Genomic DNA, 23,211 nt, shown 5'->3' on the forward strand with positions numbered 1-23,211 from the left:
ATGAGCATCCAGGGAGCCTAACTACTTAGGATCTTAAGTGTAGAGGCTTTTGTAACATATTAGCTTCCCCAACAAAACGCACATACACATGAACTCAGACATATCATTTGAGGAGCTCCTGGCTCTCCTGATGCCTGGCCAACAATCCACTGAATCTGTCCTTGGGCTCTGGTTTAGAACCTGTGGACAACAACAGGTGTGATTCCTTGAAGCCACTGTGGGCTGCTTGTTAGAATGTCCCCTATGGGCTCTGAAAAGAATCCTGGACGCCTGTGCTCCACACTGGCCACCTGCTACAGCCTCTAGGAGTCAGAGAGGACCAAACACAAGGAGAAGGGGGCAAGCGGGCTGGGTCAGTGGTGTCCTGGGTCCATGTGCCAGCCTGATAGGGAGCGCCCGACAGCTGCAGCCCAGCCAGCTGTCACAGAACAAAGGAGCGACCTGCAAGCTGCAGCTGGGAGAGGCGGGACAGCTGGACTGTGGGCACGGGGTGCGGCTTCCTATGAGGCAGAAGAGTCTGGTGTACCCACCCACTCGTTGTGGGCCTTCAGCATCAAGATCACAGAAATAGGGCCTTACAGGTCACCTAGTCCAGTGGCTCTAAAACTGGGTTCTGAGGTGCAACAGGGTACTGGAAGGGGAATGGGAGAGGGGTCTCTGGCCTTATCCTCACCAACTGAGCTTTTACCAGGGAATACTGTTTGAGGAGGGATGGTGTCAAAGGGCCACGGTTGCATTTAAAAAAAAAGTATGCAAACTACTGATCTAGCCTAAAGCTCCTTCCAAGGAGCTGTGCTGGCAGCTGTTAACGCCTCCCTGATGGGGAATTCACTCCCACAGAGTGCTTACCAGAATGGCCCCAAACTCTAGGATCTAAGAGGCCTGGCTGCTATGGGGGGCAGGCCACCCTCTAAGGAACCCCTAGAGCACAGACTTGCTAAAGCACAGTCCTCTTTAATGAGTGGAGAAGCATGCCAGCCCTAGAGAGCAAGGAGCTGAAGGAATTCCATCAACTCCTACACCACCACACCCCATACCATGGGAGCGGCTACCAGCCTCACAGGCCCTGGATGAGGACACCATAGGGCTCTCAAGAGGGCCAGAAGCTCTCACAGAAGCGATCAAGGAACAGGGGCTCGAAGGTGACCCATGTGACTCAAGGCAGTGGACTAGAGCCCGTGGGGGCCAACAGGAGACTGGCCTGCAGTCCCCAGGGTGCTAGGGAGCCTGGCAGTTATACACATGGCTCCAAGGTAAGGCATCCCCGCTGAACTTGATTCCGCTCACCACCAGCCAGCCCCTGCACCTAAAGGGAAGCCTTCTTCCTGCTGAGAAAAGAGTCCCTGCTTCTGGAATTCTTGCCTCACCACTGCCCAGGCCCCTCTCTCCCACTGCTGACATCTGCTTACCTTCAGCTTAGCCTGGATCTCTCTGGCTTTGCGACGAGCCAGCACCTGGATGTGGCTGGAGACCTGCAGCACAGGGAAGAAGGCTCAGATCTATCTTCTGGACTGCCCGTGCTCCCCATCCTGGCTGACCCACTCCCTCAACCTCCACAATCCTCCACCCACATCTGTGGACTGAATGAATGGATGGTGGGCCTTCAGTCCTGCTTTGTTCAGAGAACCCACAGTAGAGCAATCGTTCAGAAGTGTAGTGCCAAAGCTTTGCTCTCTATTCCGGTGCCCTGGAGAGGATGGGGCTGTTGGCTTTAGCAAGGTGAAAGGTCTTAAGTGATGGTGGGAGGGACCCAGGGTGGTGGAACATCTGTGGAATACCAGAGATAAGTCACCCAAGAACCCATGCTTGGCCCGGAGCACCTGTTCCTAAGGCCTTGCCCACCCACAGGCCCACCTGCTTCCTGGTACGGGTTTTCCCAGTTCGGAGCTTGATGTAGCGGGCAATCAGCTCATTCCGACCTGCAGGGAGACACCAACAGCTCTCAGTGGGGAGCAAGGCAAAAGACTAGGGGTACATTTGAACTTTATGTTCTTTAAAAATTATCTATAGAAAAAATGATCTATATGAAATCAAATAGGCAATGTTGTTATGTGCTGTGAAGTCAGTTACTACTCACAGCAGCCCCAAGAACAAATCTGAACCTTGCCCTGTCCTGTGCCATTCTCACCTCTCCGATGTCCTGAAGCTCACTGTTACATAATGTCAATCCATTTCACTCAAAGTCTTCCTCTCTTACACTGACCTTTCCAAGCATGATGTTCTTTTCCAAGAACCAGCCCCTCCTAACTAATGCCAAAGTTAACTGAGATTCAGTTTGACTATCTTTGCATTCAAGGGGCACTCTGGTTGCACTTTCGTGAAATCATATTTGTTCTTTTGGCAGTCCACGGGATAAACACCCAAGATCAGACAGGAACCTTAGCGGGCAATGATCTTACGTTAATGAAGGAGTAACAATTCAGAAAAAGAAGGTAAGAATGGCCTGATACAAATCTAAGATTATAATAGCATATATTAGTTAGAAATGCATAAAGAAGAATATGTGGAAACTATTTGATTAGTACATGTTTTAAAGGATATATGGGGAGCTTTGGAGACCTAGTTATGGGGCGCTCTGGAGGCCTACTCCATTGGGAGTTTCACTGCCAACCTAAAGGCTATGCTTCTCAAGATTAAAGAGACAAAAGGTGGGGGAACACCTCATGAAAACCAGCTGTACTCTGATACATACAGGTCCCCATGAATCAGAGCAGACACCTGCCCAAGACCAGCACAGAAGGACAGACAGCTGCAGACAGGGGCCAGGATCCCCTCCCCACACGAGGGCAGGGCCAGGCATGAGACTTGGAGAACCAGTGAGAGACAGAATCTCCAGCACTTAGCCAAGAGTGTCTGTTCTCCAATGGGGATTTTTTTTCTACCTCCAAATTATTTTTTTTGAATGAACATTTGGAAATCACACTGGTTATTCATATTTCAATGTGGATTTCTGAACTCTCTTATAACCACATGGAGCTCTGGTGGTGTAGCCCATGCCTCTCTGGAGGTGCGAGCCCACCAGCTGCTCACAGAGAGAAAAATGGGCCTCTTCCTCTCACATGATTTATAGCCATGGAAACCTGCTGAAGGGTCAGCTATGGGTTGGTTCTAATCGATGGTAATGAATTTGAGTTTTTATTATAGCCATATGGTACCACAGACACATACACTGGAAAGTTGCCCCAATGAACGGCCATTGTGCAACTGCGCATCTGTATACATATGTAATGAGACCACTGCGTTGTGACTACCTTTCCATTTAAATACCCTGGGTGCCTTTCTCTGTTAATTCACATTGGCCTGCTTCAATATTTTGAAAACCATTCTGGTGTCTTCCACAATAGGGACATACAAAACCTATGGTAAAGTGCCAAACCAGTCCACTAAATGATGGTAATGTAACTGTCTCTAATTTTTTGCTGTTGCAAAGCACACTAAACGTGCATTTACAAAGAGCACCTTGCGGACCTGGAGCAGCCACGTGCTCTTACAGAGTTCCCGTGGACCACTGTGCTTCCTTACTGTGAGCTTTATTTCAAGAGAGAAAACACCGGAGTGTATTCCTCCTGAGGAAAGGGCCTCGACCTCCAACACTTAGCTTCAAGCTTCCCTCCAAGGTAGGCCAGGGCATCAGATGAATTGCCTCACGAGGGTTTCTGAGCCAATGTGAAGGAAAATGGCCATGAGTGAGACTCTTGAACTCACAGTGTGCTGTCCAAGCTGGCCCCTTGCCTCTCATTCCAGATAAAGGAATCATTCTCGTATCATTTTCTGTCACGTCAAAGGAAAGCCCTGGATAAAGCACAAACCCTCCTGCCTCACGCAGGGCGTTCCTCCATCAAACCAAATAAAGGCTCGTGGCAGGAAGTAAGGCAGTTTAAAGGTTCTTTTCTGAGGAGTTCTGCAGGTGAGGATGCTGGAGGTTCCCATCTGCCTTCCTGGGACCACAGGGCTCACCAGCAGCAAGAAGAAGATGCAGCCTTACTGGGGAGACTGGTAGCTGGAGATCAAGAAGTGACAGGGCCATGAGCCTCTTGGAGTCTTCCTCGCCCTCAGGCATGGCTCCTCGTCCCATTTTTTAGACACCTGCACCCCTTCACCCACGGTAGCTGGACAGCTCATCGCTTCTGTGCAGGCTCTGAAGAAGACCTCAGCCTTCTCCAAGGCAACTCTTCACCATCTACTAAATGGATGAGATGCCTTGTCCTGTCTGCAGGCAGCAGGCTGAAGTGGGAAGTAAACACTGAGATACTCTGGTACCCAGAGAGGAGGGAGGGTCCTCAGCTCAGATCAGGAGTGTCTACTCTGTGCCCTGCCTTCTCGATGCTGATGCTGTGTGAGAGCTCGGGGAACACACCAGAGTCACACCACATCTTACTGTAAAGAAGATTATTAAAAGGCTTACTGCTTTCAAAGAAAGGTCCCTGGGTGGTGCAAACTGTTTAAGCTGTGTTAACTTGAAAACAGCTCTGGTGGCCTGTTAGGTAAGGAATTTCACTGCCAACCCAAAGGCAACCAGTTCAAATCCACCAGCTGCTCTGAGGATAGAAAGATGTGCAATCTCTTCCTGTGTGATTTACAGCCTCTGAAATCCTACTAGAATGTCAGCTATGAGTTCCCAACTCAATAGCAATGAGTTTGAGTTTCTGTTGAACTAACTTGATGCTGGCTGTTTAAATCTACCTACCCAGATGCAGCATGGAAGAAAGGCCTGGCAATCTGCTTCATACAGGTCAGAGTCAAGAAAATCCAATGGAGCAGATTCTAAACGCGGCTGTCATGTATTAGAACAAACTCCACGGCAATGGGGTTTGGCTTTGAAAGACCTCACCACCTAGCGGAGGCAGGACACGGGCCCCCAGAGTCCAATGTGTGCTACAGACAGAAAACACGCAATGTATTCAGAGGGGTCAGTTCAGGCTCAGAGACAGATGAGCCTTCAGCTGGCCCCGAACCAGTGGGTGGGATTAGAACAAAGACAAGACAATGGGGTGGGGAGGGACTGTTAATCAGAGCTGCGATCCATCACCTTGCTGCACCTGGAAATAGCTGGGTCTCAGAAGCCAGAGGGCACAGCGTCTGCCAGCTTACCCTGTCCTGCTGACCTTGCAGGGCCTGGAGGGCTTGGGGCTGTCTTGGGCAAGGAAGCTGCTGATGCAGGGGGCAGGTGAGACGAGGGCTGCCCGCCACCTGGGCTATAACCGGAGCACACGGCCAAGGCCGCACTGCCCCCTGAACCCCAGCTGACCTTTCCACACTGCCAAGACTGAACTGAAAGGCTACCCTCAGGAGGGCCCGTCTGCCAGAAAGGCTTGCTGGCCTGGAAGCACCTGTCACAGGAAGGAAGGAGGGCGACTCTGACAGCAGGGACCCTGCTGTGGGCAGGAATGCGCCTCACATGGCCAGCCCAGCAAGATGTCTTTCCCCAGCTTTTCAGAGAAAGGTATACTACTGGGCTCACTGCAACGAATGCTCAACAGTCTTATCCCCTCTCTAACTAGAGGCTGCAGCTATGACCTGCATGTTTTCACTGGCAAGAGTGTCTAAACAGTCACTGTCATGCTAGTGAAGAGGGCACCACGGAGCTGTGAGTCTCCCGAGCCGCCTGAGGCCACTAACTAGAGACGTGATCAGGACAAGTCACTTCTCTCCTTGGACCTTCACCAGAAGTAGATGGTGGCAAACTGTCACTACTGACACTTTTAACCAAGGACTAAATAGGTGGATTTTGGTCAAAAGGAAGGAAAAACGAGGAACAGAGTTGCTGGATGCTTCAAAAATGGAGGAATTCTTGAACTTATCATTAAGAAACAACTTTAAACCTCTGAACTAAAACTATCTAATGAAATAACTTTAAAAAAAAAAAGTGGAAGCCCTGTGGCATCTGCCCACCCAAACCTGATCTCTGTCACTTCTCTAACCCTCATTCTCAGTCCCTCCATACCTCACTCCATCCTGCCATCCTAGTCTCCTTGCTGCTTCCTAAACATGCCAGACATACTCCCAACTCAGGATTTCTGAGTCTCTACTGGGAATATTCCTCCCCCAGGGAAGACATGGCTTAGTCCCTCCCTCCCCTCTTCCTCCACGCCTTCATTGTATGCCCCGTCTCCCAGATGAAACCCCCCACCCACGGTGGCCATTCTGCTTCCTCTAACTTTTCTCCACAGTGTCCTCTACATCACTATCATCTGCTTATTTCTTTTGTGTACTATCAATCCCTTCACTAGAAGGAAAGTCCCAGGCAAATGGGGACTTTGACCTGTTTTATTCCTATATTTGTACAAAACACCTAAAAAACGGCATAGATCAAGTTCTTAATAAAGATCTAATGAGTGATTCAATAAAACGAATAAATAAACAACAAGGCATGGATAAGGAGATATTTTCTAAGTATTCAGACATATTTTTCTTTCATAAGCTGTAAACTTATGCAGCTCCTACACCAATGAAACCAAATTCATAGGCAGAAAGTGGCTGCAAAGAGTTTAATTTATGCCTTTTTTGACACCACATTCACTAGTTTCCAAAAGTAAATGGGCAACACAAAGGCCTAGTATTTAGACTTTTATGAGAAAGGTATGAGTTAAACAAACACAAATACATTTTTACTTTTTTATTGTTGTTGTGTACCATCAAGTCAGACTCAACCCACAGCTAACCCTTTAGCTGGTTTTCAAAGGCATTTACTCGAGCAGGAAGAGACTGTCCATCTTTCTCTTGCTTTTTATTTTTTATTAGTCTTATATAATCTTTTGAGCTCTGGTGGCCTCATGGCAAAGAGCTGAGCTGCAATTCCAAAGGCACACAGTTCAAGGCCAGTGGGAGAAAGATGGGAACCCTTCTCCTGTGTTATTGACTGCCTCTGAAAATCCACTGGAGGGTCTGCTATGGGTTGGTTCTGACTCAACGGTAAACAACAGTATAATCTTTTACTTTTAACTGATGATAAGTTTATAAGTCATATATTGGTTTTGCATTGTTGTTTTGTTGTTATGTGCCATCGAGTCGTTTGCAACTCATAGCGACCCTATGTACAACAGCCCTAAATCCTGCTCTATCCTGTGCCAATCTCATTGCCTCTGACACACCCATCCCGATTACCCCAGTCACTGAATCAATCCACCTCATAGAGGGTCTTCCCCTCCTGCACTGTCCCTCCACTCTGCCCAGCATGATGCCCCTCTCTAAAGACCTGTCACTCCTTACAACATGTCCAAAGTATGTCAGGCGAAGCCCCAGAATCCTTGCCTCCAAGAAGCAGCCTGGTTTAACCCTCTCTAGGATGAATCTATATGTTTTCTTGGCAGTCTATGGTACATTCAATACTCTTCTCCAGCACCACAGCTCAAAGGCGTCAATTCTCCTTCTATCCTCCCTAGTCATTGTCCAACTCTCTGATGCATAACAAGCGATTGCAAAAACCATGGCCTGTATCAGACGCACCTTAGTCTCCAGAGGGACACCGTTGCTCTTGAGTACTTTAGAGGTCCCTAACCGCAGACTTTCCCATCGCAATACGTTTTTTGATTTCCTGGCTACTGGTGCCAAGAGTGTTGACCGTGGAGCCGAGCAAACTGAAGCTATGAACAATCTCAATCTCTTCACCATCCATCCTGATGCTACCGACTGGTCCAGTGGTGAGAATTTTTATCTTTTTGACACTGAGCCTCAGTCCATACTGAAGGCTGCAGTCCTTGACCCTCTGCAGTAAGTGCATGAGGTCCTCCTCAGTTTCAGTGAGCAAAGTTGTGTCATCTGCATAACGCAGATTGTTGATACATTGTCCACCAACCCTAATGCCACGCTTCCCCTCATAGAGCCCAGCCTTTCGGATAATCTGCTCTGCATACAGGTTGAAAAGGTATGGAGACAGGACACATCCCTGGCGTACACCCTTCCCAATTTTGAACCATGCAGTGTTGCCCTGCTCTGTTCTGACGACTGCCTCTTGGTCCAAGTACAGGTTTCGCATTAGCACGATTAAATGTTCTGGGATTCCCATTCTTCTCAGAGTCAGCCACAGTTTGTTATGATCCATGCAGTCAAATGCCTTTGCATAATCAATGAAACACACATAGACATTCTTCTGGTATTCTCTGCTTTCAGCTAAGATCCATCTAACATCAGCTACAATATCCCTAGTACCACGACCCCTTCTAAACCCAGCCTGGACTTCTGGCAGTTCTCTGCTGATGTACTGTTCCAGTTGTTTTTGGATAATCTTCAGTAGAATCTTGCTTGCATGTGAAATCAGTGATATTGTTCTGTCGGGTCCACACTCAGTTGGGTCGCCCTTATTTGGGATGGGAACAAATATAGACCTCTTCCAGTCATTAGGGTTTTTTATATAAAGTTTTATGACACTGTAATTACAATTTCATTTATCATTGGCTCAGACAGGTCTGCTGATTCCTATTCGGTGTTGTTTCCACTGCAGCACATGTTAAGCTGGGCAGCCTCTAGGTCCCATATTGTTAGGTGTCCAATCAGTTCCAAATCATAGCAGAACGAACTACTGCCCGGTCCAGTTGCTATCTGTGCCCCTGTTGCAGACTGTGTCAATCTACCTTGTCAAGAGTTCTTTTCCTTTTTCAGGAACCCCACTACTTTACTGAGCATAATGTCCTCCAGGGAATGGCAAACATGAGACAAAGTCTCATCAGATTCTTTACTAAGGAGCATTTTGACTGTACTTCTTCCATCATGGTTCTTCTAGCAATCTACGGCATATTTATTCTTCTTCAATAACATCATAATTCAAAGGCATCTATTCTTCTTAGGTCTCCCTTACTCACTGTCCAGCTTTTTTTGAATGCTTATGAGACAAATGAAAATACCATGGCTTGGGTTAAGTGCATCTTAATCTTCAAAGTGACATCTCTGTTCATTAGTCTTTTTTAAAAAAGTCCTTTGCAGCAGATTTTTGCCCAATATAATTTGATTTCTTGAGTGCTGCTTCAGGAAGGCCTAATCGCTAGGGAGCTGCACTGCCAACCCAAAGGGCCACCAAGGTGGCCTAAGTGGTAGGGAGTTGCACTGCTAACCCAAAGGCCTTAGGTTTGAATCCATCAACTGCTCCATGGGGAGAAAGACTGCCATCCTCCTTCCACTCAATGTATGGCCTCTGAGAACCTGCTGAAGGGTCAGCTATGAGTCATTTTCTACTCAATCACAGTGAATTTAGTTCTGCTTCCATGGGTGTTGGTCATGAATTCCGTCTACCTAGATCCCAGGATAGACTAAATAGTTTGACAACTGATAACCAAAAGGATGGCGGTTCAAACCCAGCCAGCAGGGTCATGGGAGCTCTGATGGTCTGTTTCTGTGAAGATCACAGTGAAGAAATCTCGATGGAGCAGTTCTATTTCGTAACACACATAGTCATCGTGAGTCAGAATCAACTTGATGGCAACAGGCTTGGTTAGTTTGTTTGTTGTGGGAGGGAAGGGGCTCTGTCCACCAGCTGAGGTCCTCATTTCAGACATCAGCGACGATACAGCCTTGTGTGCAAGGGTCCCACCATGGCCCTTGCCAACTGCCACAGGGCTTGGGGATTCTGCTTTCAGACAAGCATCCAAGCAAGAAGTCAGCAGTGAGGGCAGGCCAGGGGCCAAACACAAGAGCTCTACAGTTGGCCCTGTGGTGTTGGTAATTTTTCCCATAGTGCCTCCTTCCTCCCTTGCTGGTCTGTCATCCGGTCTGTTTTGCTTGTCAGAAGGTGATGCCAGAGGCTGAGAATTCCCTCGGTGCAGGGAGTGAAGGGCTGGGTTTGAGTGGGTGTATTCAGCCAAGGGGGTCCAAATGGCCTTCCTTCCTGTCTCCTGAGGTCCTTCAGAGGTCAACCTGGGCATTTCACAACTTCCAGGCCAGCTGGCCTCTAATTCAGGCCCTATTCATGCACAGAGGCCTGCTGTAACTTTAACCACTTTTCTTTAAAATTAATTTTAACAAACGTTTACAGAGACTTACGGTAACTTTATCCACTCTTGAGCGAGGATAACAATAATAACCAACTCACAGCTGACCTTCCAGTACATTTTCAAAGTCTGTAAATCACACAGGCGGGGACTGCCCATCTTCTTCCTGTGGAGGAACTGATAGATTCGATCCGGGTACCTTTGGGTTGTCAGCATAACACATTACTCACTAAGCTACCAGAGCTCCCTAAGAACAACAGTAATGAGGATTTGTTAAACCAGACACCATACACTTTATTTGTATGGTATCTGTGGAAACAAAGTATGTGGACCTTAATAGCTTTCTTTTCATCCACTCTTGGAGTTCTTTGTTATTAAGTGCCTCCAAGGTCAGTTTCAACACTTATTGACTTTATAGAATGTTTTATTCTACAATTAAATCCATTATAATTTTCATTGTTTACAGCATAAGTCAATATTTTATTCAAAATATAACATTGTCCAACAGTCACTTACTGTTGATACCATCATCAGCTTTATTCTACAGATAAAGAAATAGATGTTCCAAACAGTTGAGAAAAAACTTTAGGTTCACAGGTCTGTAAGAGGCTGACATCCACGCAGTCTAGGTTCAGGTGTCTATCCTGTGACCCCGTGTTACTTCTCTTTAGTAAGAATTGGGGACCATTCCTCTTAGAGGCAGGGACAGGATCAGGGCTTACCTAGCTTGAGGAAAAAGAGACTGAGGCCCAAAGAGAAAATGTGATTTAAGTCACAAAGCTTGTCAGGGGCTCGGCATCACAAGAGGCTGTATCTCTCTAAAGGTTTAATCCACGAGCAGCTCCAAGCGAGAAAGGTGGAGAGTCTCTTCCTGTAAGAGTTACAAGACTCTCGGAAACCCAGGGAGGGTCAGCTAGGAGTTGGTTATGAGTTTGTGTTTTAAATTGGTTTTTATTCAATAATTACAACTTTATAACATGAACCACGATTAGTGAATGCCATTTATTCCATCGTCTCATCAAATCCTCATTGTCCCTTGCTTGCCTTTTCCTTCACCCTACTCACCCATCCACGATCTCCCTCTCCTTCCTCTCCCATCCCTGTCAACTCTCCATGGTCTTTTCTATCTGTATGTAATCTTATCTTTAGCTTTTTTCTCCAGCCAATCAATCATGTGTAACTTGTTGCGTATTGTAAATCACAAATATCCACAATGTCTTATCATCTACTTCACTTATTCCAAGAAAGTGTTCATGATTGATCCATTCATTTTCTAATCCCAACACCTCCCTACCCTGTCCCCATAACTACATTTCATTGATTCTCTCCATATGTAAACCTTTCTCAAGTTGGTTTGTATATGTGTGTGTGTAATTGACTTATTTCACTCAGCAGAATGGCCTCTAGATCTACTTATGTTGTTTAATATTTCACAAGTTCTCAACACTACATAATACTCCAAAAAAAAGTTTTTAAGATATATTAAGGGAAGATCCCTGGTGATGTAACACATAGCACACTAGGCTACTAACCAAAAGGTCAGCGGTTTGAATCTACCAAGTACTCCAAGAAAGATGCTCAGTCTCCTCATATAAATAAAGATTTACAACCTTAGAAATGGGATAGAGGATATCTGAGTTGAAACCAATTTGAAAGCAGTGAATTGAGTTGATAATGTTAATAAAGCAGAATCAGTGTGTTCCCTGAATCACAGCCTTACAAGAGTGCAGGATTCATTTCTTTATTTGAGTGAAGGTTTATAAATCATATTGGGGTTTTTTTTTTTTAAAAAAAAGTTACCATTTTTGCCTTATACTAATAAAAAGCATTATGACATTAAAAAAATTGTTTTTTCGTATTGGCTTTTAAAACAATTATCTACATTTTATTTTAGAACATTAATTGCCGTTGATGAATGTAGTTCATTAATTACAGTGACTAACCAGTCCCTTGGAGCTCTGAGCTCTGGTGGTGTAGTTCATAGGGAATTGCGTCCTACCCCAAAGATGGCCCCTCTCTAGTGGGCTGAATCCACCAATGACTCAAGGAGAAAATGGGCAATCTCCTTACATGGCATTTACAGCCTCTGAAAACTCACTGGAGGGTCAGCTATAATTTAGTTCCAACTCAAAGGCAATAAGAAATTAAAACCAGCTATTATTTTAAGTTTTCTTTCCTTTGACTCAGATTTAGGAATTTTTCACTCCTTGTACCTTTTAACTTCCTTAAGAGATAAAAGAAAAGGGAGCAAATAGGCTAGAGCTCTCACTACTGCCAAGAAAGCAGCTCAGGGAGCATCAGAGCTCATCCTCTAGATCCAGAATCTCAGTGCTGAGAGCCTTCCACAAGGGAAGACGGATGCCATGCAGATATCTCTAAGGAGCCAGGAAGCAGAAACTGAAGAGACAAAGATCTTCCCCTGGAGCTCAGAGAGCTCCTCTAGGACCCGTGATCTGAATTCAGATTTCTAAACTGAGAAAACAAATTGCTGTTCCAGCAGCACTTGATAATTAAAGCAGAGATCAGCAAATCTACTGAAGTCATGGCGATGGACTAAGACCTAATCACTTGAGTTACCTGACAAATGGCACAGGCACACACAGACAGACGGTAGATGCCATCTGACAGCAAAGAGATAGATGAAGCTACAAGGATTGCCAGCTACCAGAAGCTGGAATAGACAAAAAAGAACTTCCTTCTACAGCCACACCCTGAACTTTAGATTTTTAGTCTCAACTGAGTAAATATGGTTCTGTTCTTTAAAGTCAGCCATGTGTGCCCTTTCTAAGCACTGGGAAATTAATACAGGCAGCAGGAAACTTGTAGAAAACCTACGTGAGTTAGCAGGAGAGGAAGAGACTACATCCTTGCCTCAGCTCTGTCACTGGTGCATGACCCTGGACATAAGTCCTTCTGCCTGTGGGGCGTGAGACCACAGGCTGGGCAAGTAGAAGGAACAAGCCTACAGACCAGGGCTTACAAGTTTCAGTGACTCAGTGGAGGCAAATCAGGCAGCTGGGCACTGCAGTGTGACAGGTGGCCTTGGCCAACCCCAGAGAGGGCTTGGGTGTGGCTGGAGGGATGTACTGCCAAACTGCAAGCCCATCTGTCAGAAGACATGCGTCCAACTGTGGCCAACTTATACTAGGCGAGTCTGCTCCCACCCTCAGCCCCATCTTACCAGGGTGAGGACTGCCGGGGGAGAAAGGGGAGCCAGACAGCAAGCCCCCAGCCATGAGCCACACTCAGGGGGCACATGCTCCCAAGCCAGAGTTCTGACTAAAACACCACTTTCTCCTATCCCCACAGCCAGTATCATTTACACGCTGCCAGTAACCCCAATCCCATCTGTAATAACCTGTCTAGAAGAGCTCACTGCTGACCTCATTTTCCTACACTGATGCCCCTCTACCTACACTACCAATCCCTGGGCCTCGAGTTTCCCTGTTTCTCCATCATTGGAGGGAAAGTGCAGCCAGGATGTTCCTTAGGAGGAAAGATGGTGCCATGCCATCTCACATGCTTTCAGTACGTTGTCAGGAGGGCCCAGTCCTTGGAGAAAGGCATCCGGCTCAGAAAAGGTGAGGGTCTGAAAAGGAGGGACAGACCCTCAGTGAGATGGACTGACACAGTGACTGAAACGACGGGGTCTAGTGAGTCACAGACGATGACAATGGCACAGGATAGGGCAGGGTTCACACCTCATGCCTGTACGGTCATTATGAGTCGCAGCCGACTCAACAGCACCGAACAACAACATGACTCAGAGACACAAACAGAAGAACTCCAACCTCTACAAAGGAGCTACTGGTTGTGGGATCTCAGGTCGTTATCTAACTTCTCTGAGGCTAATCATACTTCTTAGCACACCACCGGGAGCAGCACATGATGTAAGAGACCAGCCACTTAGCAGGTCAGCAAGGTCAGGTGTCACCATTAGCTCCCTCGCACATGTCATGTTTGCATTACAACTGCAGTATCGTCAGTAAAGGTCATGTGACAGCTAATGTTAAGGAGGTGTGGTGGCACCGTGGATTAAGCGTTGGGCCGCTAACAGAAAAGCTGGAGATTTGAATCTATCAACTGCTCCTTGAGAAAAACAGGAGGCAGCCGGCACTTGTAAAAATGTGCTGTAGTTGCTAAGTGCAGTCAACAATTCAAAGTTGCCTTACGTACAGCAGACTGAAACTCTGCCAGCTCCTGTGCCCTCCTCACAGTCTCCACTGCACCTGGGCTCACCGACACAGTCACTCTGTCAATCCATTTCACTGTGGGTCTTCCTCTCTTTCCGTGACCCTAGATTTAGTATTGGAAACTCTATCTAGAAGGTCTACTCTGTCCCACTGTGTCACTATGAGTCAGAACTGACTTAGAGGCAGGGGGTTAGGTTTGCTTATCACTGATGTTGTTGTGTACTGTAGAGTCAGAACTAACCCATAAGCTGACCCTTCAGCGGGTTTTCAGTGGCAACTAACTGCATTGGAGGAGACTGCCTGTGCTTCTCCTGTGGAGCAGCTGGTGGATTTGAACCCCGTGCCTTTGGGTTTGCAGCACAGCTTCTTGCTGCTAGGCCACCGGAGCTCCCTTATAACTAATGTTGTTGTTGATTGCCTTTGAGTTGAGCACAACTCATAGTGACCCTAAGAACAAAAGTCCTGATGCTCCTCTACAACTATTGACATTTCTCAAAGTTCAGGGTTTCTGAAGGAATGTTATTTTAGGAAGAGGATGCCACTCCTGCTTCCAAACTAGAACTAAGCTAATGTTCCTTCTCTTAAATGGCAAAGGACTGATAGACACCTTACATGGTATGTTTGTCAAAATCTACAGCACCACACACAACAGAGTTAATCTTCAAGTAAAGCAGGATTTAGTTAACGATAATGTATGAACATGGGCTCAGCAATTTTAACACAGGAACTCAAGAAGTGAACTGGAGAAACACGTCCATGGGAGCACTCTATTTTCTAAGGCTGCCGGTGTTCGGTGCAGTGGAGTCTATAGTTCCTCTGCAAATCTGAAAGAGTTCTAAATAGAAATTTAAGTCTATTATTTTAAAATAAAGAAGAAAACGGAAAGGGGTTGAGAAGCCAAGAGGAAACTGCACGTGGATCTTGTTCCTTGGGCCCAAGAGCAAGCCCCTGGTAGGAGGCCTGGGTTTCACGCTGCAGGCTGAGTGCTGGGAGGAGACTGGTTTTGCCTCAGTGCCTGGTTCTATCCCCCAGGACCAAGGACTTCTCTGTCTAGTGACCAGATGGAGCTATGAACACCTAGAGGCGGAGAAGGAGGCTATTCATAGAGAAGGAAACTTCTGCCTGAAGCCTAGGAAGGCAGAAGCATTCCTAACTATGGAATTTTAAACTGCTTCATGATCTCTCTCAGCAGGCAATGGAAATGGCCACGGCAAAAAGAAACTACCCATCACTCCCGCCTCATGCAGTGCCAGGACTCGTGTGCCATACCTGCCACACCTCATACCAGCCTCTGCCGAGAGGGCAGCGGCTGGCCGTGGCCCCATCGCCCCTGGAGGCCTCTGTGCCTTTGGGCCAAAACCTATCTGGCCTTCAAGGGCACCGTCCCAGTGCTGTCCCTCACCTCCACCAAGCGGGTGTGCTCACTCGTACCCCAGGTCCTAGTGGACTTGTGTGTGCCTTTCTCATGAAAGCCAGGTAAAGCCATTTGAGCCTTTGCTTAAGTTGTGAGCTCCCCGAGGGAAGGGAGCATGTGTGACTCATCTCTACACACTCTGGTGCTGTTTACTTAGCACTTACCGTGTGCTTTCAAGCCTACAGTCCTAAAAGCTTGCTGACGTTAGGTGAAGTGGAGTCAGTTCTGACCTGTGCTACCTCATGTGTTAAAAGCAGAACTCCTCCACGGAGCCTCGAGGTGAGTTTGAGCTGTCCACCTTTTGGCTGTTAGTCAAGTGTTTAATCATCTGCACCATCCAAAGACTCCTACTATCTCCATTCTACAAATGAGGAAACTGAAGGTCAGAAAGGCTAAATGACTTGCCTAAATCACAGCAGTGAAAAGACGAGGAGGGGCACAGAAAACATCTCAGAAATAATGAAATTAGGATATAAAGCAAAGTGGGGAAGGCCAGCAAATCCACATGGTGACAAAGCCGAGAAGGTGGAAAAATACCATCAAGAAAAAGCAGAAGCAGAAAAGATGCTGAGAGGGCCCTGAGCTAAATCCCATCCCTTAGCGAAAAGGCCCCTGTCACTTAGTTTATGACTCTAGATCTGTTTCCTCACACACAAAATAAGAGACTCTTCTCCTCTGACATTCTCTAACGGCAGTGTTGGTCTAGATCCGCCACTGGCGTCCCCTAAACCTACCATGAATCTTGGAGGTGTAGTGCACAACATTTGGGGCTGCTAACTGAAAGGCCAGCAGTTCTAATCCACCAGTCACTCCACAAGAGATAAATAGGGCAGATTTACAGCCTCAGAGGTGGTAGGAATACCATGTAAACACGTGCCTCTGGGCCACAGCTCATACTCTCTTCCTGCTCTGGAATAATCACCCTACTTTGCTCAGCTCAAGCTCTCTGTCAAGAAAATGTCTAGGGCCAGCCTATCCTCTGGTTTATAGGATGTACGAAATGCAAAGGCTGCTCAGAGTCACCTAGATAATTTCATGATCTTTCTAGATGTTTCTCCTGCTTCCCCCTCGACAATGCAATTCTGGAGAACACAGGGCTCTCAAACTGATTTGGTCAATAAGGACCATTCATTGCTCACAGAAGTCAGGGCTTGAGGCACAGGGTGCTCAGGGAAAAGGAAAGGAGAAGCAGAGACAGAAAAGAAGAGGAGAGAGGCAAAAAGATTCAAGAAATTCAACAACAACTTTTAGAGAGAATGAAAGAGCAGGAAGAGTGAGGGCCATAAAACAGAGGAAGATCTGTAAATGCAGCCATGAGCCTCTTGCATGAAGGAGGGAAAGGAAAGATGGCCCGGCCAGTGCTGAGCTGTGAAGATATGAGAAGGCAGTGTATGAGGGCTGCTGGGGGAGAACTTACCCTATCCCATCTTCCCACCACCTGCCCACAAGGGGCTGGTGGCCAGACTGGCCAAAGGAGGTTAGAGTAACCAGCTTTATGCCAGAGCAAGGGTCACACAGTGACAGGGCAAAAGTGAAAGCAGGAACATGAGCAAGAAAGGACTAGTAGTCCCAGGCCCCGACGCCAGCCCAAGAGCGGCAAGGGGTGCTCAAGGGGAGGGCCCGGCCCGCCCGGCCCACAAGCCGAAAAACTCAGCTCAAAAATAACAGGTGCTAATCTGTTGTGTTGCTTTGCATGTCATCTGCATGTCTGCCTGGCCCTGGTAAGCTTGCCTGCTCTGAGTGTACTAGGGCCTGGGCTGGGAGCTGGCCTAATCCCTAACTTCAGCCAAGGCCAGGTCCCCAGGTCTCAAAGCCTGCTCTCAAGATCAGGGGAGTCCTATCAGCTCCTCCACCTGCCTGCTCACCCTCAATCCCCATTCACTGTTCTACTGAGGTGCCCATCTGAGGCTCTGCATGAGGGCTGGGGTGGGGAGAGAAGGATGAGATGTCAGAAGATAGTGGGGGGGCTAAGGAGGGCACTGGGGTACATAAGTTAGGGAGATGAAAAGACAGAACAGACAAACGAGATGAAGGCTAAGTCAGTTACCCTGTGCTCTTCTGGCTTCTGGTCAACAGAGTACCTCGCATCACCTCCCTATGCTGTCTTGCCTTGGCTCAGACCTCAGGATGCGTAAGAAGAGAAGGGGACAAGCCAGCGGCAAGTGCCCAGCAGGAGCTGTGCTGCGAGATGACAGGTGCTGAGGGGGTAGGGGTGTCATCAGACACAGCACTGTCTCCAGGCCCCCTGCCCAGAACCTGACCCACCTGAGCTGAGGCCAGGCCTGAGGCGGACAGGCAGAAGAGGGAAGAGGCTCATAAAGGCCATTCTGGGTGGTAGTGAGAGCGCTAATTTGGAGCCGGCAGATTCAGGTTCTAACTCACTTATTAGCAGAGATACTCAGGAACTCTCAACTTTCCCTATATTCCTGCATCTGCAAAAGAGAGATCATAATCCGTCCCTTACCTCTGAATGTCAAAGCCTCAAGTGCTACTGAGCATACCTAAGAGGTGTAGCACGTTATCTGTTGGAGTGCTAACTCTAAGTTCGGCAGTTTGAACCCACTGGCCACTCCTCAGGAGAAAGCCAAGGCTGTGTGCTCCTGGAAAGATTTTTAGCCTTGGAAATTGGATGGGGAAGTCATCATGAATGGGAACTGACTTGACGGCAGTGGGTTTTAAATATTTTTAAAAAGAGGATTCTGCTCATTTAGCACAGTGGCGGACTTGAGGTACGGTTTTTCCCCTCCACTACCTGGGACCTTCACTAAGCAACCATGTCCAAGGGCCCTGCGGTGGGCATTGACCTTGGCACCACCTACTCCTGTGTAGGGGTCTTCCAGCATGGGAAAGTGGAGATCATTGCAAATCATCAATCATCAAGGCAACTGGACCACGCCAAGCTATGTCGCATTTACCGATACCGAATGACTGATTGGCGATGTGGCAAAGAATCAAGTTGCAATGAATCCTACTAACACAGTATTCGATGCCAAACGTTTCATTGGAGGAAGATTTGATGATGCTGTTGTGCAGTCTGATATGAAACTTTGGCCCTTCATGGTGGTGAACGGTGCAGGCAGGCCCAAGGTCCAAGTAGAATATAAAGGAGAGACCAAAAGTTTCTATCCAGAGGAGGTGTCCTCTATGATTCTCACAAAGATGAAGGAAATTGCAGAAGCCTACCTTGGGAAGCCTGTTACCAATGCTGTTGTCACTGTACCAGCCTACTTCAATGACTCTCAGCGCCAGGCTACCAAAGATGCTGGAACCATTGCTGGCCTCAATGTCCTCCAAATCATCAATGAGCCAACTGCTGCTGCTACTGCTTATGGTCTAGACAAAAAGGTAGGTGCTGAAAGGAACGTGCTCATCTTTGACTTAGGAGGTAGCACTTTTGATGTGTCAATCCTCACTACTGAAGATGGGATATTTGAGGTCAAGTCTACAGCTGGAGACACCCACTAGGGTGGAGAAGACTTTGACAACAGAATGGTCAACCATTTCATTGCAGAGTTCAAGTGCAAGCATAAGAAAGACATCAGTGAAAACAAGAGGGCTGTCAGACGCCTCCGCACTGCTTGTGAACGTGCAAAGCGCACACTTTCTTCCAGCACCCAGGCCAGTACTGAGATAGATTCACTGTATGAGGGAATCGACTTCTATACTTCCATTACCCAAGCCTGCTTTGAAGAATTGAATGCTGATCTTTTCCGTGGCACTCTGGACCCTGTGGAGAAAGCTCTGAGGGATGCTAAGCTAGACAAGTCACAGATCCATGATATTGTCCTGGTGGGTGGTTCTACCAGAATTCCCAAGATTCAGAAGCTTCTTCAGGATTTCTTCAATGGAAAGGAGTTGAACAAGAGCATCAACCCAGATGAGGCTGTTGCTTATGGTGCAGCTGTCCAGGTGGCCATTCTCTCTGGAGACAAATCTGAAAATGTTCAAGATTTGCTGCTCCTGGATGTCACTCCACTTTTTCTTGGTATTGAAACTGCTGATGGAGTCATGACTGTCCTCATCAAGCAGAATACAACCATTCCTACCAAGCAGACGCAGACCTTCACAACCTACTCTGACAACCAGCCTGGTGTACTCATTCAGGTTTATGAAGGTGAGCGTGCCATGACCAAAGATAACAACCTGCTTGGCAAGTTTGAGCTCACTGGGATACCACCTGCACCTCGTGGTGTTCCTCAGATTGAAGTCATATTTGATATAGATGCCAATGGTATCCTTAATGTTTCTGCTGTTGACAAGAGCACTGGGAAAGAAAACAAGATTATCATCACCAATGATAAGGGCCGCTTGAGTAAGGAAGACATTGAACGAATGGTCCAGGAGGCTGAGAAGTACAAAGCTGAAGATGAAAAGCAAAGAGATAAGGTGTCTTCTAAGAATTCCCTTGAGTCTTAAGCATTTAATATGAAAGCAACAGTTGAAGATAAAAAGCTTCAAGGCAAGATCAATGACGAGGACAAGCAGAAGATCCTTGACAAGTGCAATGAAATTATCAACTGGCTTGATAAGAATCAGACTGCAGAAAAGGAGGAATTTGAGCATCAGCAGAAAGAACTAGAGAAGGTCTGCAACCCCATCATCACCAAGCTGTACCAGAGTGCTGGAGGCATGCCCGGCGGCTTCCCTGGTGGTGGAGCTCCTCCATCTGGTGGTGCCTCTTCTGGACCCACCATTGAAGAGGTTGACTAAAGCAATCTGAATACTTTATAGCATTCATTGTCCCACAGTTAAATTTTGAAGGACCCAAATTTGTAGCACACTGCAGTTGAAAAGTCTAAACTACTAAACTAAATTTCTGGGCATTCTCAATACTTGAATATGGAATGTGTGTATAGGGAAAGGAATTAACATTGCACTTTATTATCATTGTATTGTAAGTGGAAAATGCAATGTCTCAAATAAAGATGTATTTAAAATTGGCACCATTAAAAAAAAAAAAAGAGGATTCTAAGGAAACCAGGTGGTGGGTGCAATGCTTCAGCTGAGATCCAAAGGGCTGATGGTTTGAACCCACATTGAAACCCATAACAACTGCATCAACTCCAATTCCTAGTGGATGGACAACTGTTACTTTGCTTGAGGCCCCTGCTGTCTCTCTATGTCAAATATCTACCCTTAAGGATGAAATTAAAGGAAGCATCCAAAGATCCTAGTCTACTCCAACCAAACCCACAGGTCCCTAGGTGGGGCCAGGCTATAGACAGTCTCACGAGACCTCATGAGAATCAATAAAAGCAGTGCCCACCTAACGCTCACCCTATTTCTGCTGGCTCCACCCCTGGCTTTCCCTCCCTTTCCTTCCTTTTCTCTTTAACCCTTCTGCACAGCCTATCTTTCACCAATCATGCCTCCTCTGCATTACCGTAATAAACCTTGTTCACGTATATCGTGAAAAATTTTTAAAAAGTAAGTAAACCAACAAAGACTCTGGTCCCTGGTGGCAAATCAGGTAAGTGCTGATTTTATATCTCCCAGACCCTCATAGCACCCTCAGCCCCTTTGAAAGGTCAACGTTTATCAGACCATTTGTTCCTTTAAAGCATCCTTTAAAGATATGTCCTTATCATGTCGTCCCAACAAGGAACTTGATACCTGTCTTGCCAAACTGTCCTCTCCTGTACAAACCCTACCCTTTCTCAACTCCTTAGCTTACAACCAGAACCCACCCACCCTCTTCATTCTCAAGTCATGCATGGAAAGAGCCGAGGATCTTCAGAGACTCAGTTTCCACATCTGTTAAATGGGAATAACCGATGTAAAGAATTCAGTATCACAACTTATACCCAAGAGGTGTCCCATAGACATCAGCTATCTTTTCCACGAAGCTTCTCTAAGTGCATTAGAGCAAGAGAAGGGTTAAAAGATAAGTAGTACCTAGAGGCTGACACAGGAGTGATGACTTAAAGGGTGAAAAAGGGACCGGTTGGGAATTAAATAAAACCAGCAGTGGACTGGTAGAAGATAAGCAGTTCTAACCAGCAACTGAGGAGCAAATCAGGGGTCTAGCTAAAAAGACCTTATCTCCCCAAAAAGCAAAAGATTAAAAAAAAATCCATTAAAATAATGAGTAAAGGTTAAAAGTGTTAACCTGTACATTTGATTGAAGGAGATAATAAAGATCTGAAAAAGGAAGGTATCACTCAGGACCAGGAGGAAAGGCTTTAGGTAAAGGAAAAACAGAGGAGGGCTGTGAGAGCTCCACTCCTCCCTGGACCAGAAGTAATCAGAATTGAGTTTCATCAGCTCCTGGGAGCCCCTCACACAGCTCTGACACACCACACCCGCTGCCACTGAGTCAACTCCAATTTATAGCAGCTCCATGTGTGCTGGAGTACAACTCCGCTCCAGAGAGGTTTCTTTTTAAAACTTTCTTGGAATTTGAGTGGACAGAAAGGTTTTCCACTCAATAATTGATACACTTTGTATTGTGACACTGACTACAATCCACAGAATGCACTCTTCCTACTCCCTGCTGTGTCTTCCATTTTCAGGCGTGTCTTTCTTAATCCTTCAAACCTTCTGAACACTATCTCTGAGCAAAGGTTGCCTTTTTTATCTCATACGGGTGACAGTTCTAGAGACTGTTCACCTAATAAGCCTATCTTGCCACTTGATAAAAGTTGAGGAAACAGAAGTGAGGTTAGTTCCAGGCCTGAAGGGTGTCTAAGAGCCAAGGTCTCAAGGGTGTCACCACTCTCTACCAGGCCAGTAAGTCTGGCCTTTTCTAGGATTTTGAATTTTTATTCCACATTTTTTTCCTCCCACTCTACTATGGACCTTCCACTTTCTGAACAACCAGTAGTGGTAGCTGAACACCAGTCTAGTTCTTCTGGTCTCAGGGCCGTAGAAACTCTTAAGTTCATGGGACCCAATCATTTTCTGGACTGACAAACTCAGATTTTCTTTACTCTTCTTAGTGCCAGACAGGGAGCAGCCAATTGTTGCACCACAGATGGCTAGTCCTGAAGTGATTTTTCATAAATAGATCCCAAGATCTTTCTTTCAAGCCACTATCTCATTAAAAAGTCATTACCATGAGGGAGAGAACAATTTAAAAGCAATATATGATAGGTATTATGGTTATCACAAGAGTCCAGAATTAAGGTTGCGTAGTGTAGTGTACTCAGCGTGGTGGTGGTAAGGGGTGTGGGGGGATTCTATACCAATGAAAGAATTTTTCTTTTACTTTTCAAAGAGAGGCATGTACTGGAGAGGAGGGCTGGGCAGGGAGAAAAGTGCAACAATGAATGAATGGAAATCCAAAATTTCTGTAAATGTTCACTAAAATTAATAAAATTAATAAAATTTTATTTTTTTTTTTTTTTAAAAAAGTCATTACCACCCAGCAACAATAGCTAAGGGCAGCAAACAACAAATGCTGGTGAGGTTATACAGAGACTGGAACTCTTATTGCTGTTGGGAATATAAAATGGTACAGTCACTACAGAAGGGGGTCTTTCCAACTTTTCTCAAAAAGTTGGAAAGAGAAATACCGTTTGACCCAGCAGGGCCACTACTGGAAATACACCCTAAAGAAACCAGAGTCTCGACTCAAACAGATGTATGCATATCCTTGTTTACAGCTGTGTTATTCACAATAGCAAAGAGAGGAAGCAACCCAAATGCCCATCAGCAAACAAATGGATAAAAAAACTACAGTATA

At 46.4% G+C, this 23,211-nt stretch overlaps 1 protein-coding gene and 1 pseudogene across 1 annotated transcript in view; one reads left to right on the forward strand and one right to left on the reverse strand.

Moving 5' to 3' along the window:
• The window catches only part of TEAD4 (TEA domain family member 4), a 78,059-nt gene that overhangs the window by 19,988 nt on the left and 34,860 nt on the right, over positions 1–23,211 (reverse strand). Inside the window, exons 6-7 of the mRNA XM_006891370.1 lie at positions 1,855–1,919; positions 1,410–1,472 (exon numbers count right to left, since the gene is read on the reverse strand). Coding sequence (XP_006891432.1) covers positions 1,410–1,472; positions 1,855–1,919 — 128 coding nt within the window. The remainder of the gene's footprint in view (positions 1–1,409; positions 1,473–1,854; positions 1,920–23,211) is intronic.
• Positions 18,302–20,237, forward strand: LOC102872045 (annotated as a pseudogene).

The sequence above is a fragment of the Elephantulus edwardii genome, unplaced genomic scaffold, assembly GCF_000299155.1.
Source record: "Elephantulus edwardii isolate Elephantulus edwardi_28Jun2011 unplaced genomic scaffold, EleEdw1.0 scaffold00096, whole genome shotgun sequence".
Classification (NCBI taxonomy): domain Eukaryota; kingdom Metazoa; phylum Chordata; class Mammalia; order Macroscelidea; family Macroscelididae; genus Elephantulus; species Elephantulus edwardii.